This window comes from Orycteropus afer, unplaced genomic scaffold (assembly GCF_000298275.1).
Source record: "Orycteropus afer afer isolate SDZICR_OR568_19922 unplaced genomic scaffold, OryAfe1.0 scaffold00026, whole genome shotgun sequence".
Classification (NCBI taxonomy): Eukaryota; Metazoa; Chordata; class Mammalia; order Tubulidentata; family Orycteropodidae; genus Orycteropus; species Orycteropus afer.
This window is the reverse complement of record NW_006921613.1, coordinates 1632505-1651653: the sequence shown is the minus strand read 5'-3', so window position 1 is coordinate 1651653 and position 19149 is coordinate 1632505. Positions and strand designations below refer to the sequence as shown.

The 19149-nt window shown below is 38.0% G+C and overlaps 1 protein-coding gene across 1 annotated transcript in view; it reads right to left on the bottom strand.

Annotated features, from left to right (window-relative positions):
- Positions 1–12543: 12543 nt before the first annotated feature.
- The window catches only part of RSL24D1 (ribosomal L24 domain containing 1), a 19772-nt gene continuing 13166 nt past the window's right edge, over positions 12544–19149 (bottom strand). The window contains exons 4-6 of the mRNA XM_007935151.2: positions 16137–16200; positions 14077–14162; positions 12544–12617 (exon numbers count right to left, since the gene is read on the bottom strand). Of these exons, the coding sequence (XP_007933342.1) occupies positions 12544–12617; positions 14077–14162; positions 16137–16200 (224 nt within the window). The remainder of the gene's footprint in view (positions 12618–14076; positions 14163–16136; positions 16201–19149) is intronic.

The following is a 19149-nucleotide window of genomic DNA, read 5'->3' as shown; positions in this document are numbered from 1 at the left end:
CTAAGATAAATTTCTCTCTCTCTCTCTTTCTCTCTCTATAAATATATATATATACTTTGCTGGTTTTTGTGTTTCTCTAGAGAACCCAATCCAAGACACTATGTCTTTTGACATTCCAGTTGCCAGGCCTGTAGCTGCTTCAGGTATGAAAACTGTAGCCATTACAACCTCTGGGCACAAGAAGTAATCCTTGGTTGCACTGCAAATGGGGTGAAATTAAAGCTGATGGTGATTTTCAAGAGTTACAATACCCCACGAAAACTGCCCACCAGTGTGGTTGTTCATTGTAATAAGAAGGGATGGATGGACTATGATGTTATGAAAGTATGGGTAAATTAATGTTACAGAGCCACATAGAGGAGATTCTTTTTGAAGATGTCTTTACTAATTTTTAATGCCATGGCTTCTCACAAAGAAAAAAAAAATCTTCATAATTATATTAACTCAACTAGTGTTGGCTTGATGGCACCTAACGAAAAGTGTCCATATAGAAGTCATATATCTGGTGACCTTACTTGCAAGCTGCAGCTGCTGGATACAGCAGTCAACCACCCATTCAAGACTTTCATCAGAAGACAGTTGGATGTGAAATGAGTTCACACCATCAGAATGGCTGAAGCAGGTGACGTTTACGGAAGTCTGCAAGTGGGTGACTTCTTTTGGGGGAAAAATAACTCCAGAAACCACCCACAATAGCTGAAGAAAGGCTGGGATTAATTGTGTGCCAGCAGAATACTGATGATGATGATGAAGATGAAGATGCCAAAGAAAGTGACAATATCAGTTCAGAAGTCACAGAAGAGCATTTGCCTGCAGCTCTGAGATATTTCAGTGATGGCAGTGATGAAGGATTGGACTTTGAAGGGTTCCAGGAGTCAGATGATGATGATAATGAATGAATAAAACTAAAATGGCAGATTTTAAGATGAAATTTCTTCTGTGTGAAGATTAATTTCTTCTGGTGACTTTCATTTGTTGATTTCAAAGACAATGACTATCAAAAATTTGTAAGATTTATGAAACCAATAAAATATAGTAAATATCTTGTTCTTGTAGTTTTAGACCTAGGATCATTTCCTACTTATTAATTTCTAGTTCTTTGTGCATTCATACTCTTTGTTCTTAACATGGCTTATCATTTCCCTCACAATCTCATTCAATTTACTATTGGTTTAAGAAGATACCTACCTTAAATGAAGTTTTCACAAGATCAGTTTTATTGCAGTCACAATAAATCCATTGGACAGAAAAAAATTAAAATTGAAGTCAGTACTACGTTAAAAAATATATATATATACAGGTATAGCGCACTTACAAAAACAATATGGGGGGTTGTGCAGTTTACAAAAATACGTAATAGATGTGCTGTTTGCATAAAAATATGGTAATTCTAAGGTCATATGAGGAGCTCTGGTAGCATAGTGCCAAAGGCACTTGACTGCTAACCAGAAGGCTGACGGTTCAAACCCACCAGCCACTCCTCAGAAGGAAGGTTGGGCAATCCTACTTCTGTAGTGATACTGCCTCGAAAACCCAAGGAGGGGTCGCTATGAGTTGGGGCCAACTCAATGGCACATAACAACAACAACAAAAGGTCATATTAGTCCAACCATACTATGAATCAGACTCCAATAAAAAAATAGAAATGACTGTCTTTGTATCCCAATTTGTTTTACAATTCGAGCAACATCCAGTTTACTACCAGCAGGTAGTAAAGGAGGCAAGGAGGCCATATCTTCTGACCTCCTCTAACCCCACAAGAGGAAGACAGAATCACCATCAGTAGCCCAAAGCCTATTCCTGCGAGGCCAGACATGCTGCCTCCTTCCAGCTCTTTCACCAACCCTAACACCAACCATTCCTCCTGCAGTACCCACCACCTCTCTGCTGGATTCAAAAATTTGCTGCAGTGGCCACACAGAACTCACAGATTATGGGATTTACTAGGGAAGCAATAGACTACAATTCAAATTCAGGAATATGCTCAGTCTCTCTCAACCTGCTGTCTCTCAGCCAACAGTCTCTCTCCCAGCAGTGCATGTCTCTTGGTGTCTCGCTCAGCAATGTGTGTCTCACACATCTCTCAGAAAGTGAGTGTCCCTCAGGAGTCCATTTCTCTCAGCAGCACATCTTTCTCAGCCAGCAGTCAGAGAAACTTCTTCTGCCTCTAGGAGGCCTCCTTTTGAGCCTGGCAGAGTGGCCAAACTAACCAATCCCAACATCAGAATTCCATACACCTGAGAGAGCGAACTTTCCAGAAAATTACTTGGTGCTACATGCAACAGAAATACCGCAGGTGGATAACTTTAACAATCAGCAGCTACTCAGTTGCTCATGGCAAATTCCACCATGGAGTTTACAAAGACTCATGGCTAGAAAAGCCACACTATGTAATTTACTACACCACACTACCATAGTGCAGTCATCAGGTACTTTGAAGACTATGTACCCGCTGCTGAAGTTACACAAACATCATGTTAACAGTGTTCCCATTGTTATGGTGACCCACTTGATAACCTAAAGAAAGAAATTAAGTCTTAAAATTCCTCTTGACAAGGTTCTTCTGGAAAACACCTTGTGCATTAATTACCTAAACTAAGAAATTACAGATGTTATAGATCAGTTGTTCTCAACCTTGGCAACACATTAAAATCACCTGGTAACAAAGCCAAACACACTACCATCAATTCCAACTCATGGTGACCCTGGGTTACAGAGTTAACTGAGCACCATAGGGTTTTCAAGGTTCTCATCTTTACAGAAGCAGACTGTCAGGTCTTTCTTCCATGGCACTGTGGGGTGAATTGGAACCACCACATCATTTGCATGACCCAGGGATCTTAGAATCCAATGCCTGTGCCTCAACTTCAGAGGTGAGGTCTATTCTCTGGCACTTCTAAAGCTGCCCCAAATGAGTCTAATAAGTCATCCGATTTGATGCAAATTATTAACATGCTCAGCCGCTTAATGAAAGCTTGGAGGTTTGAATCTACTTTTGAAAAATCATGCACTGGAAACCCTAAGGAGCACAATTCTACTCTGATATGCATGGTCTTATCATGAGTTGGAATCTACTTAATGACAACTGGTACTAGTGCTCAGTGGTAGTGTAGCCCATCCTAAACTGTTCTGACCCAAATCCCTCTGGAGGCCTAATCTCTAACTGAGATTTCTCTCAATTCAAAGGGCGGGGAATTACTCATTAGGGACCATATTATTCTGAGGTTCCATTTAACTAACAGTGAGGATAAAATGTTACCCCTTTTCCCACAAGCCCATGCTCTTTCTCAAGCTTTGATCTAAAGATTTTTGTGTTCAGTTTCTTACCCCCTATATGCTCAATGGGAGCTTGGTGGCATTGTGTCTAAGACATTTGACTGCTACCCACCAAGGCTGGTGGTTCAAATCCACCAGCCACTCCTCAGAAGGAAAATTGGGCAATCTATTTCCGCAGTGATACTGCCTCAGAAACCCCAGGAGAGGTCAATATGAGTCAGATCCAACTCGATGGCATTGAGTTTTTGTTTTATATGCTCAATGGCTCCTTTATCAGCCTTGACCTTGGCCAAAACTTTCTCTAAGGCAGTGTTCTGGTTACCTAGCACCATTTTGACAGAAACATATCACAAATGGGATGTCTTTAACAAACAGGAGTTTATTCTCTTACAGTTTAGAGGCTTTAAGTCCAAGTTCAAAGTGCCAGGCTCTAGGGGCTGGCTGAAAGCCCCTCAACCTTGGGGTCCGGCTCTGCCTCCTGCTCCCGGCCCACTGAAGCTAGAGGCGTTTCTTCACTCAGACAGCTGCTGGCTGCTGAGGCTGAGAAACCCCAATGTTGACAAGTAAAAAGGCACAGTCCCGATGTTACCAAACCACACGGCAAGCCATTGATTCAAGTCCATTGTAAGTCCCAGGGTCAGCAGAGCATAGCAGGCTGCTGAACAACAACACAGCTACATGCAGGGTCCAAGCATGCCATAGGCTAGAGACCATTCCCAAGGCTTCTCCTTATATACAGGAAGCAGACCACATCTCAGAGGCAGCTACTCAGCTGCTTATGGTAGATCTCACCATGGAGCTGACTGCCAGTCTCATCGTGGGGAATAACTACCACCAGCTGCCCAGCCACTCAACCAGGCCCAGCCAAGTTGACACAAAAACATAACCACCACAGCCAGTTTCTCCAGCTACAAATAGCTAACACCGCCCGTCCAAGGAGTTTTATGAATAAATGAGATAGCATGTGTAAATTAATTATCCAGGGCCCAGTGCTTATCAAATGCAAAACAGTTACTGTTTCTGAGCACCTGCTATACCACTGGCCAAGGGCTGGACACTTCTCTAGTCCTCCCAGTTGGTCTGAAAGGCCATCTCTGACCATAGATGGACCCTGGAGTTTGTCAGCATCAGAGCTTCCATACCCTGGAACAAAGACAGAGCTTGTTTGTAGCAATCCCAACCATGATGGAGAACATGAGTTGGCCCAAGAGCGATAGTTTTTAAACAGCTACATAAAACATCACTATTACTAGAATATGGTTCCCAATTTTTCAAAATTCTTAAATGTAACATGAATTATTTTGTTACTAAATAAGGTAAACAATGCCTTACACATAGTAGGCACAATTAGCATTTTCAAACCTAATTAAAGAAAACTAAAATTGCTGAAATATAAAAACATGATAAAGAATTCTTCTTTGTGTAAGAGGATTAGCATTAATTTCAGGGATAAATGTAAGTAATTCTTCCAATAATTACAATGTAATTACTGGCATTCCTGTTCTAATTTTTTAAGGGTAGTGTTCTGGTTACCTAGTGCCACTCTGACAAGAATATACCACAAATAGGTTGGCCTTACCAAACAGTTTGTTCTCTCACAGTCTGGAGGCTTTAAGTCCAAGTTCAAAGTGCCAGGCTCTAGAGGCTGGGTGAAAGTCCCTCAACCTTGGGGTCCACCTCTGCCTCCTGCTCCCAGCCCACTGGAGCTAGAGGCATTTCTTCACTCAGATAGCTGCTGGCTGCTGAGGCTGACAAACCCAAGGTTGACAAGTAAAAAGGCACAGTCCCCATGTTACCAAACCACACAGCAGGCCATTAGTTTATGTCCATTGTAATTCCTAAGGTCAGCAGAGCATGGTAGGCTGCTGAACAGCACAGCTACATGCAGGGTCCTAGCATGCCATAAGCTAGAGACCATTCCCAAGGCTTCTCCTTATATACAGGAGGCAGAACACATACCCAAAGCAGCTACTCAGCTGCTTGTAGTAGATCCCACCATGGAGTTGATTGCCAGTCTCATCATGGGGAATAACTACCACCAGCTGCCCAGCTACTCAAACCAGGCCCAGCCAAGTTGACACACTACCACAGGCAGTAAATTTTAAAAACCATCATTTCATTACATGTGCCCTCTTCTGCTTATAGCCAAAACCTTCATGGGATTTGGCTCCTTGGTTTAAAGATCTGTGGTCATGGTTTCATAGGACATCCCAGTTAATTGGCCTAATAACATGTTTAGCATTTCTACTTTCTACTTGCATACTGTATACTGCTTGGGGTCTTAAAAGCTTGCAAGCAGCCATCCAAGGCATGACAATTGGTATCTACTCACCTGGAGCATCAGGGTAAAGAGGAGTCAGAAACACAAGGACATGAGCTGTGTGGTTAATTGCCTCCATTAACGACTACTTCTTTTACCATTAGAAGAGAACTTGATTGTGCCTGGCTACCATTACTGAACATTTTCATCAAAGATTCTATAGAAAAAAACCTAAGAGTATATGCTATTTGCAACTGTATAACTAGAGAGATTAAAACCTGCCTAAAGTGGAGCCTAAATATGTTATCCTTTGGGATTTTTTTCCCCCTAAACTTTTATTTTCATTTTATATTCGCCTGTTTCTTTTGGAAGTTCTTCATGTGTATATTCTAGAAATGGGGAAACTGGGCCTCCACAAAGCCAAAAGGCTTTAATGCTGGTATTCTGGCAGAACAAAGAATCTGGAAGTACTGCACAGAAACTCAGGTGGACAATGCAGTGAGCCAGTATTCTTAAAGGCATCCTGCCAGATTAAAAGGATACACCACTCTAAAGCCAGCCATACAAAATACTCACTCATAGTACTTGTGTTAAAATAGAAACAAATTAACAACCAATTTACAAGTGAAGAACACTGAAGTTTGAAAATAAATACTGGTTATTTTTCTAATGTTGTATCATTAATGAAGAAATTATATCACATTGATATAATCATATTGCCCTAAAAAGTTATCCAGGAGGAAAAAAATTTAAGAGGCACAGGGATGTATTCACTAATATCAGAAGATAAAATTGTTCTTGTTAGGTGCTGTCAAGTCAGCTCTCTCACAGCAGCCCTGTGTACAACAAGGTTGAATGAAACACTGTGCAGGCCTGTGCCAGCCTTACAATCCTTGCTATACCCGAGCCCAGTATGGTAGGCAGTGTCAATCCATCTCGTTGAGGGCCTTTCTCTTTTTCGTAGACCCTCCACTTGACCAAGCATATCTTTCTCTAGGGAATGGTCCCTATTGATGACATGACCAAAGTAGGTGAGACCAAGTCTGGCCATTCTCGCTTCCAAGGAGCTTTCTAGCTGCACTTCTTGCAGGACAGATGTGTTAGTTCTTCTGGCAGTCCACAGGACTTTCAGGATTCTTCACTACCACCACAACTCAAAAGCATCAACTCTTCTTCAGCCTTCCTTATTCACTGCCAAGCTTTCACATCCATATAAGGCAACTGAAAACACCACGGCTTGGGTCAGGCACACCTTAGTCTTCAAAAAGACATCTTTGCTCTTGAGCTCTGTCAGGCAACTCACTGACCAGACTGGCAGATTTTTCACAAATATTCTTGTAAGAGTCCATGGTTTGGGGTCAAACCAAATATATACCTTTTTGGAGTATACTAAACAAAACCCAAAACTACTGCCATAGAATCGATTCTGACTCATAGTAGCACTTCAGGACAGAGTAGAACTGCCCCACAGGGTTCTCAAAGCTGTAAATCTTTACAGAAGCAGACACCCTCATCTTCCTCTCCCCCAGAGTAACTCATGGGTTTGAACCACTGACCTTTTGGTTAGCAGCCCAATGCTTTAATGACAGCACCACCAGAGCTCCTTTATACTAAACAAAGCAAGGAATTAAAATTTGGCATTCAGAAAACAAGACTGTCAAAATACTAAAGGGACAGTCCCCTGTGTTTTGATTGGTTAACATTCCTTTGGAGAAGCAGTCCCCATAGGTTTGACAGATTCTCCCCAATTAGTTCTCCTTATTTCTATTTCTGGACTCTGTGATCCTGAAGTGACTATTTCTATCAGCAAAGCAAGTTCTGGGCTTATTTTTTTTTTTTTAAGAAAACTGTCAAATCCAGCCTATGCTGTCTTCCCTGGGATTCCTTGACATGCAAATGCTTGTCAGATCCAGAAATACAGGTGGAAATGGCCTATCACCATTAGACAACGACCTAAATAGCAAAATCAGGTATGCAACCTGAAGCAAAGACTCTCCAGCAAGCCTTTATAGCAGTTAAGATTTGATTTTGTCAAGTCACAGACAGGATGCTCCCTCTATCTTAATATACCTCTCAGATCTCTGTTAATTCTTTGCATCTTTCAAGTTATTGGTTATAATAGATAAAAGTAAATTTAACACATGGCTATACTCATTTTGCATTCAGTCAACATTTACTGAGCACCTTCCATGCTACTAGGCACCTAATGTACCCAGCATATAAACATGCCTGCATTCTTCTAAGATTACAATAGAAATTGTGCTCAAAGGGAAGAGGATATCTATCAGTCATGAATTTTCGTTACAAATGGCAAGAAGAATGGAAACCAAAAAACCAACTAGTTGCCAGAGTCAATTCCAACTCACGGCAACCCCATGTGTTTGAGTAGAAATGCACTCCATAGGGATTTCAAGACTGTGACCTTCTGTAAACAAATCTACAGAACTTCCTTCTAGGCACATCTGGTGGATTTGAACTGCCAACCTTTTAGTTGGAAGACCAGCACTTAACTGTATGTACCACCACAAAACAATGGGAGTCTAGACAATAAGACAAGACAGCTGGTACCCAGGGAAGGTCATGTGGGAGAAGCACCACTTCCACCCTCCACACAATAGCTTCACTTGATTAAGATTCAAAACCTGGGGAGCTGAAAGATAGTGGTTTGGCAGTTACATGATGATATAATTTGGCAGTTATGTAATGATGTAATTTGTCACTTACACAATGATGTAGCTATCCTCCATTTTTTTTATATGGTCACCCCTCATTTTTGCATAATGCCAGTTTTCACTTAACAACCAGGTCTTTGGAATCTAACCATGTTCACTGTCAGTATACTGCTGCAACCGTTTTTGAATTATCATCAGTAAGATTTTACTTGCATGTAATATTAGTGATATTATTCGATAATTTCCACATTCTGTGGGATCACCTTCCTTTGGAATGCGTACAAATAAGGATCTCTTCCAGTCAGTTGGCCAGGTAGCTCTCCTTCAAATTTCTTGGCATAGAAGAGTGCCCCTAGTATAGCACCCATTTGTTGAAACATCTCAATAGATATTCTGTCAATTCCTGAAGCCTTGTTTTTTGCCAATTCTTTTAGTGCAGCTACGACTTCTTCCTTCAAAACCATTGGTTCTTGATCATATGCCATCTCCTAAAATGGATGAACATTGGCCAATTCTTTCTGGTAAAGTGACTGTGTGTATTCCTTCCATCTTCTTTTGATGTTTCCTGAGTCATTCAGCATTTTGTCCATAGAATCTTTCAATATTGCAACTCGAGGCTTGAATTTTTCCGTCATTCGTTCAGCTTGAGAAATGCCAAAGGTGTTCTTCTCCTTTAATTTTCTAACTCCAGGTCTTTGCACACTTAATTACAATGAGCTTTGTCTTCTTGAGCTGCTCTTTGAAATCTTCTGTTCAGCTCTTTTATCTTGTCATTTCTTCCATTTGCTTTTGCTACTCTCCGTTCAAGAGCAAGTTTCAGAGTCTCTTCCGACATACATTTTTGTTCTCCTTTCCTGTCTTTTTAATGACCTTTAGCTTTCTTCATGGATGATGTTCTTGATGTCATCCCACAACTCCTCTGGTTTTTGGTCATTGTTGTTCAATGTGTAAAATCTAGTCCTTAGGTGGTCCCTAAATTCAGGTTGTATTTTGGCTCTTGTAGACTTGTATTTTGTCTTCAGCTTCAATGTAAACTTGCATATGAGCAGCTGACGGTCTGTTCCACAGTCAGTTCTTGGTCTTGTTTTGGTTGAAGATATTGAACTTCTCCATTGTCTCTTCCTACAGATGTAGTCTATCTGATTCCTGTGTATTCCATCTGAAATCCACATGTACAGCTGCTGTTTATGCTGCTGAAAAGAAGTATTTGCAATGAGTAAGTCATTAGTCTTGCAAAATTCTATCATGAGATCTCCAGCATCATTTCTATCACCAAGGCCATATTTTCCAACTATGGGTGATTCTTTGTTTCCAACTTTTGTATTCCAATCACCAGTAATAATCAATGTATCTTGATTGCATGTTTGGTCAATTTCAGACTACAGAAGTTGGTAAAAATGTTCAATTTCTTCATACTGGGCTTTAGTGGTTGGTGCATAAATCTGAATCGTGCTAACTGGTTTTCCTTGTAGGCATATGGACATTATCCTATCACTGACAGCACTGTACTTCAGGATAGATCTTGAACGTTTTTTGTGATGATGAATGCCACATCATTCTTCAAATCTGTCATTCCCAGCATAGATCGTATGATTGTCTGATTCGAATGGCGAGTATCAGTCTACTTCAGCTCACTAATGCCTAGGATATCCATCTTTATGCCTTCCATTTCATTTTTGACAATTTCCAATTTTCCTAGATTCATACTTCATACATTCCATGTTCCTATTATTAATGGATGCCTGCAGCTGTTTCTCCTCATTTTGAGTCATGTCACATCAGCAAATGGAGGTCCCGAAAACTCTACTCCATCCATATCAAGGTTGACTCCACTTTGAGGATGCTGCTGTTCCCCAGTCACATTCTGAGTGCCTTCTGACCTGAGGCGCTCATCTTCTGGCACTATACTGGACGTTTCAAGGCTATTCATAATGTATTCCAGTAATACATCAGACAGTATTTCGCTACTATCCATAACATTTTCTGTGGCCAATTCTTTTAGAAGTGGATGGCCCCTTCCTTCTCTCAAGTCTGTCTTAGTCTGGAAGCTCTGCTGAAACCTGTCCACCATGGGGACCTGCTGGCATTTGCAATACCAGTGGCATAGCCCCCAGCCTCACAGCAACACGCAGGCCACTACAGTACAACCAACTGACAGACAAATGGTGGAAAAGTTCTGTGTAGTGTCTGATAAATTGTGTGCTTCTGTGCTGTGCTGACTGGCTGGCCTAATTCTCAGCAAGACAAGATGAAACAAGTGTAATCTAAAAGCACTGTACCATGCTCCACCTCAGGTAACACTTTAAAAGGAAAACTCACCTCAGTGATCCTAGCTTAGAGTTGTAGAAGGATAAAACTGTGGCATTTGTATACATAATGTTTATAATGAGATAGCTGAGATGCAATGTGAGCTCTTCAATTCAGCCCAATTTTCCCAAATTGATGATCTCAAAGCAAAAGTATCAGGTTCACTAACAAATCTTACTTCCTAGTAGTACGTAATTTCAAACATTTTCATTTTAAAATAAATATGAATATGGCATGAAAAACTCCCAAATACATTAAAAAAAAAAAAAAAATCTTTCATTGTATGTATTATTTACCTAGATCTTCCCAGCAATAATTTTGCTTACAAATAAACTGTACTTACTTAACAAATGAAAACACAGAGGCAGAATCACACTGGAATTCAGGTCTTCTCACACTCCATCCAATGAAAGTTTAGCTATTACTTTATAATTATATAACCCTAAGAATTTGTCATCTAAATTCTACCCTAAAAACACCAATATAAAACTGATGGATATACTTAATATTCTTAAAGTCATGAACAATTTAAAAATATAGAAACATGTAGTATTCAGTACATACAGGTGGTTCACAATTTACAACATATCCCAATTATGACAGACCACACTTAGAACCATCTGTTTGGGTTTTTATTTTTTCATTTTGGGTACATGTTATTGTTGGCAATGTACAAGATACAATGTTGCAGCACATAATGTGCTGATGTTACCATTCCCAGATGTTCACTAGCAGATGTTCAAAGATTGGATTTATAAAAATATCAGCAACAATAGGCAATCATAATGAGAACTAAAAATAAATGAGGTATTCAACTTACGTCAGAACTGATTTACAATGGAGTCATCAGAATGGAACCCTGTCGTAACTTGGGGATTACCTGTACTTCTCTTTTAATTAAATGTATGTGTCATATGCCTTGGACACTATGCCACCAGAGATCCCTACCTGTACTTCTTTTTAATCAACTGTCTCTCCTATTCAAGTAATATATATGCAAGAAGGTATTTTCTCCCAAATAGTAAATGCTACATAACTTTGATTGTTGTTGTTGTGATGTGCCGTCAAGTTGGCCCTGACTCATAGCGACCCCTCCTTGGGTTTCCAAGGCGGTATCACTACAGAAGTAGATTGCCCAACCTTCCTTCCGAATAACTTTTATTTGTACCTTTAAATAATATGTAGGCATCTACTTTAGAAATGATTTTATTTTATGTACAAATAATGAACTATACATATAAATTCTATTTTCCAAAAACTGTCAGACTGCTTTTTTAAAGAAAACCATGAAACAAATTTTAAAAAACACTGGTATTACTCTGCTTCTAACTCAATGTCAAGCTAGAAAAATAAAACTTGTTCTACCAAGAATCTAAACTTAGAACTGAATATTCTATAATATGGGAATTAATAGAATTGAGTGCCATTTCAGAGAAAGACTATATAGCTCTCACCTCCAACATCCACAACTGGCTAGAACAGTTAAATGAGATCAGAACAGTTCAACATAATTAGGCTTCAGTCTATAAGGCCATACATAATACTCTTCTAAGATGCTATTAAACGTAAACAGCAATCTTGAAAACAAAGTATCAGACATCATATGAGGTCTATTTTCTTTTAAGTTCATTGTGTTTCTCCCCTCTTCTGTAGCATTAATAATAAAGGGAGAATTTTACTGCAAAGAAAATTTTATTTTATATATCATTAGCCATGAATTGTTGTCATTACATAAATGATGCCTAGTGCCATTATCCAAATGTGGACCATTTTATGCCCACAATTCACTTCTGCAATTACAAACACTATTTGTAATTTACATTAAGGATATCTATCAGTGAAGATTTAACACTGACACAACAGAACATCCATAATGTGATGTTTTACAGATAGCAAGATAGAAGAGATGTCTTTTTAATCACCTTTCATTTGAGTGACCTTATGTAAAAAATTAACAAATCATACAGAAGTTCCAAGTATCCAAAGGAGTTTTCAAATGCACATAGAGAAATGGCTGCAGGCAGCTTTTTAAGAAGCATCTTCCATATCCACATCCTCCTGTAATTTCTGTACCATTTTGTCTTCCAGCTGCTTTTCTTTGCCTTTAAAAAAAAAATTTTTTTAATTGCTTTATCAATTATCACTTTGCAGAACTCATATCAACATTTTGTAAAGACCAGGAATGCTTTAGAATAACATTAGCTATTTCTAAGAGATCTAAGAACAATAGCAAGACCTGTATGTTGTTGTTGTTGTTGTTGTTATGTACCGTCAAGTCGGACCCGACTCATAGAATGACTCCTCCTTGGGTTTCCAAGGCAGTATCACTATGAAAGTAGATTGCCCATCTTCCTTCCGAGGAATGGCTGGTGGGCTTGAACCGCCAGCCTCTGGTTAGCAGGCACTACGTTACCAGAGCTCCCAAGACCTGTATAGGGCTTATGATATCCCTCACAAAAAGCAAGCACTTTACACGTATTTACTCATCTCAGCCTCATTACAACCCTCATTTTAAAGATGAGAAAGCTGAGGCACAGAGACAGATTAAGTACTTGCCCAAGGTCATTCAGCTAATAAGTTTAGCAAGTCAAAGAAATGAGATTTAACGCTGGCATTCTGGGTCCAGGGTCCCTGCTCTGAACACTCTACTACTTACCTCAAAGAGGGTTACCTAAAAAGTTTGATAACATTGGCTGTTTTCTAGGTTTTAGTTCATATCATCTATATATGAAACTCTTTATACACATTCTCCAGGGGTTTAATGACTTTGTTTTAAAAGAATATGGTGTAAAAATAACTGGTTTTGCCCAAATCTACTCAATGTGTGCTTATAAAATTTGACCTTTACTAAGGTATAGACATGGAATCATGCTGTAATCACACTTTCAACTAAATCTCATCAAAATTTCTTTCCTTTTAAATAATCTGCTTAAGTAATTAAATTATATAACAGATTGTACTTTGTGCCAGCTGAGTAAGACCGATTTTGTGGCACCTCACAAAGAAACCATGCACATGAACTGTCCAAATTATTGGATAGTAAGTTATACAAGCACACAGAGAAGGTTAAATATAAAATAGTTCCCAAATTTTAAGGTACATCAGAAATCACCTAGAGAGCTAATAAAGAACACAGAGGCCCAGAGGCAAAGGGCCCGGACCTTTTGTATTTTCACCAAGCCCTCCAAGTAATTCTGTTACCAACCAGAGTAGAGAAACACGAAAATAAAATATAATCCCCTAATCAAAACACATGAGGCAAAATCACCTATAACATTATTATTCAAGACATTTTGCTTAACATGGGAGAACTAACTTGTGTAATGTAAGATTTTATGAGGGGAAGGAAAAGAAATACAGTAACAACAGTTTGACTCTGAGAAACTGAATGAACTGTATTTTAATAGATCAAGTCACATCATAAATGTACTATGATAGATAATACTTAAATGATAAAGAGTTACCCCTAAAAGTTAGGTGATACTCAATCACACAGATCAAAAAGCCTAGAATTTAATCTCCCTACTTAAATCAAAGAACTCTGTGTTCTACAGTACTTACCTGCAAGGGGAGCCCGGATAAGATGGATGTTCTGCTTGACTTCCTTGATGTCCTGAACTTTCTGTAGCTCTTTATTTTTCTTTAGCCTAGAACAGGACACATCAAGACAAAATTTCAGTTCCTAAAACTTCCTTAAGTGATATTAATTGACAATATAGTTTTTAAGTTTTATTAATTAATTTATTAATTATTAATTCCCACACAGATGGGGAACAGGAACTAGGTAGTTGCCCTTTTGTCCACACCCCCCACCATTCCAACCAGAGCAGAAGCATCATCAAATAAACAAAGAGTCTCTTAGTTTTATCAAATTATTCCCAAAAAGCAGTATCTTTCTTACATTTATTCTAAAATTTAACGTAAAGTGACTTGTTAAGCCCTTACAGATGCACATTTTCTTTATTAACAACTCACATACAATGATTTTCTAGTTTCTAATTAGTTTAAACAAAATTCCTACACTATCAACTTTTTAATTCATTGTGTCCCTAGTGGTTAGTCCAATGTCTGGAACAAAATGGGAGCTTATATTTTGAAAGAAGAATGAACAAAACTCAGAAATCAATACCCTTACATACATTCTACAGTGCTCTATCTCATAAAACAATCTCAAATTATAAGTGCCTCGACCTTTTGTCATCAACAGATAGCACAGTCTCTATTTTTAAATATTTTGAATCATTCAGTAATTATAAGAGCATAAATCACTGAAAGGCACTCAACAAAAATGCTAATGGACTAGTGCTCAAATGTTTAGGCCTCATTTTATAATGCTTTAATATTTTTCTAAGCCAGAAAACTGCTGGCACCTGTTTCTTTTCTATGACAGACTTCGACAGTAATTAGATTAAAAACCAATGCTCTAGCTGTGAGAAAATAGCCAATTCCAGGTGGTGGGCGGGAAGTACAAGATGCATCTTAAACTTTTTGTTAGCCATAAAGCAAGAAAGTGCTAGAGGAATGATGAGGACTTATCAAAAGAAAAAAAAACACAAGAGCATGCCTAATGAAGCTCCCACTGGCCAAACCTGGGGTACTTAGAATATCAAAATAAATAATGACAGTAAAGAATTATAACCCACTGAATGCCATAAAGAGCCCATGAACACACACAGGTATGATATGAAAGAATGAATGAAATGAAGGGAGAAAATAAAGTTCTTGCTTACTTGAGAAACCCAACCAATAAATGTAGAATGATAGAATTAGGGAAAAAACAATAGTAACTGATTCAGCAAAGGACTCTCCAATGTATGTGAACACCAGTGGGTACAAGTCTAAAGAGCAACAGGCTCTCTGCAGATTCTCAATGTATGTCTCGCAAGGAATGGATTAATTAAAAAAGGGAAAAATGGTAACTTTCTAAAGAGAAACCTGGCAGACACAATCTTAACCAAGTGATCAAAGTTACTGTCACCAGTAAGGGGATATCATGTGTTTTCTGACATGCTGTACTGACAAGGATACATCGTCACTTCCGTGACATTCCTGCCAAAGGTACTTAACATGCATCTAATCATAAGGAAAACTTTAGACAAACCAAAGTGAGGAAAATTATATAAAAATAAATGACCTAGACTTTCAAAAATATCAATGTCATGAACAATAAGGAAAGATGAGAAACTGTTTTACATTAAAATAGGCTAAAGACATATGTCCACTAAATTCAACACATGAGCCAGTACTTTCTTTTGCTATGAAAGGCATTATTGGAACAACTGGCAAAATTACATATGGTTTATAGTTTTCGTAATAGTATTGTATCATTGCAATTTCTTAGTTTTGGTAACTATTGCTATAGATACGTAAGAGGATTTTAGAACATACACTTTGGAGTATATTTAAGAGGAAAAGGGCATAATGTCTCCAACATAGTATACAAAGAGAAACGATAATTATGGTAAAATGGTAACCGAATATATAGTAATTCCTTGTAATATTCTTGCAAGTTTTTGTTAAGTCTGAAATTATGTCAGAATAAAAGTGGGGATAAAAAACAGTGGTTCTAGATTTCCACTGGAAATTATTTTTCCAAGAGTTACTTTATAAAAGATTCATACCTGTTCATTATAAATGTAGCTTGGCGTTTCTGTTTGATCTCTTCAACTCTCTTCATTGCATCAACTACAAAAAAATTCAAAAAAGTTAGCAACAAATTTATGTACTTCCAAGCAGTATGATTCTAAACAAGTATTTTTACAAGATACTTCTCAAATCTGAGCGTCTGATTTAGAGACATATTTACATTAAAAAAAAAAAAAAAAAAAACGCCCTGCAAAGACAATGCCTACAGAAAGTATGTACTTTTGGTTGACATCATTAACAACTTATTTTATCTTTCACAAATATTGCTTCTCTTGTTTATTTTGCAAAAGCCTTCATTTCTACTAAAATTTCCTTCTACTTTAAACCACTCCAGTACTTTTCAAACTTTATTCTACAGAGAACTTAGATTAAATGCAACTAATACCATCCTTAGTTAATAATCTCCATAAATACAACACCTTTCTGGTCATGAACACCACTTTTTCTTCAAGTACCTGGGTTATGGTCAGCCCTTAAATAAATGTTGGTAGAATGAACCAATCACCATCAATCAATCTCGCCACAGTCCCAACCACTAAAACAAAACTATTTGGGAAAATGTATATAGAAGCTTGTATTGTCTAAGAGTCCAACTATGCTCTAGAATGTACATCAGCAGTGTCCACTATAAGACAAACCACACTTATAGTTTTAAACTTTCTAATAACTATATATAAAAAAGTAAAAAGAAACAGGTGAAATTAATTTTAATGATATATACTGCTTGATCCAATACATACAAAATAGTTCATATTTCAACATGCAATTGATATAAAAGAACGGTTAATGCAGTATCTGCATTCTTGTTCTTATGCTAAATATTCAAAATCTGGCATGAATTATACATTTACAGCCCACTTCACTTTAGACACATTTCAAGTGTTCAGTAGCCATACGGATTGTGTCCACAGTACTGGTCAGCACAACTCCCAATCTAGCTCCTTAAAGTACAGTCTGCTAATATGAGGAATTATAGTAAACTCATATGGTCTTAAAATCTCTCTTCATAATATACTTATTATGTACAAAGGGTAAAAATAACAACTTTGCAGTGAAGAAACATAGCAGATGCCATCAGAACCAAATGATCAAAGTAAACATCACCAGTAATAGAGTAACTCAGCTTCACTTGGGTGATAGTCATATTAAAGATGAATTACCAGAACTTACACTTAAGGAAATATCAGGTAAAACCGAAATGAGAGTATAAATATCTGGCCTATACTTCAAAAATGCCAATGTTATAATATATAAAGACAGACTCAGCAACTGTGCCAGATTAAGAGACTAAAGAGAGATGATACGCACTATTCCTACAATTCTTGCTATAAAGACTATTACTGGGACAACTGGAGAAATCAGGATAGATCTGAAATTGTTGTTGTTGTTGTTATGTGCCGTCGAGTTGGCCCCGACTCATAGAGACCCCTCCTTGGGTTTCCGAGGCAGTATCACTACGGAAGTAGGATTGCCCAACCTTCCTTCCGAGGAGTGGCTGGTGGATTTGAACCTCCAGTGTTCTGGTTAGCAGTCAACTGCTTTAGCCACTATGCTACCAGAGCTCCTAGATCTGAAATTAGATAATATTATATCAATACTCATTTCTTGATTTCAGTAATTGCACTATTTATGGATTAAAAAAGCATGGCATTTATGGAAAAAAAAGTAATGAATATAAAACTATTTTCAACAGATTATTTTATAGACAAACTAATAATGGAATAGTGGGGATGTGGAGAATCAACAAATCTCTTTGGAGAGTAATAATTACTTCTTAAACACTACTGACAATTAACTTTTTATTCATTGTACGAACCAGCAGAAAACATTTCTAACTTTCAGAGGACTCTCATACTGTCTACCTAACAGATCTTCTCTGAAAAGTCTATTTTCAGAATTCTAATACGTAAAAATTAACAGAATGTGTTCATGGGGAAAAAAAAATCTATAGAGTACTGCTTCTCACAGAATTTCCAGATGTACAAATGAGTGGTGCAAGGGAATGAGACCCTTTAATAATACCTGAACCAATTATCATCTAAATGAAGCAATAAAAATAGGAGAATTCAGTAAAATGCACCTAGAGGATACGGACTGTCTGTGCCTTGTTCATCCCTGTATTCCCAGAAATGAGGTACTGCCAGAGTTGGTGCTTAATAAATGTGTGCTGCACTGAAATAAATTAAGAGAACTCCAGAGTACATTATTGCTCAAATAATATGACGTGTAAACACGGCAGTGTAACATGAAACTAGCATGGAGAGTCGTATCAACTGACTATCCACCTATCACTAAAATGGGATGTGCAGCTCTGATTCACTATTAAGCTATTCACCAAACAGAAATAGTTATAAAACATGTAAAAATGATCTTGGGCTGTTCTCTTCAAGTAGTTAGAAAACAAGAATACAAAGGACAAAATGAAATAAAACTGAATGAGGTCCAGACATGATTTAGAACTTTCCAAAATGTGAAAAAACCCCGAAATCTCAAGAAAAAATGTCTTGCCAAAGGTGCCTTTTGGATTCAGTTAAAGAATTCTATACTTATTAACCTCTTTAAAAATTCTTGGGAGCTCTGGTAGCACAGTGCCTAAGGCATCCTAACCAGAAGGCTGGCAGTTCAAACTCACCAGCCACTCCTTGGCAGGAAGATTGGGCAATCTACTTCTGTAGTGATACTGCCTCAGAAACCCAAGGAGGGATCGCTATAAGTCAAATCGACTTGATGGCAGGAAGTCTGATTTCTGGTTTCAGAAATTTTTGATTTTTTATCAGTATTTTTCTCTTGCCATATAAACCCAACAAAATGAACTGCTTTTCAGAAATTAATTGCTCCTCTAATTATAAAATAGGAAGGGAAGTGCACCAGCAGCAGAAGAGAAGCCAGATGACTGGGACCTTCTAAAAATTAAATGTTTATGTGCTTCCAAAGACTTCTCCAAAAGAGTCAAAAGAGAACCTACAGATTGGGAAAAAATATTTGGTA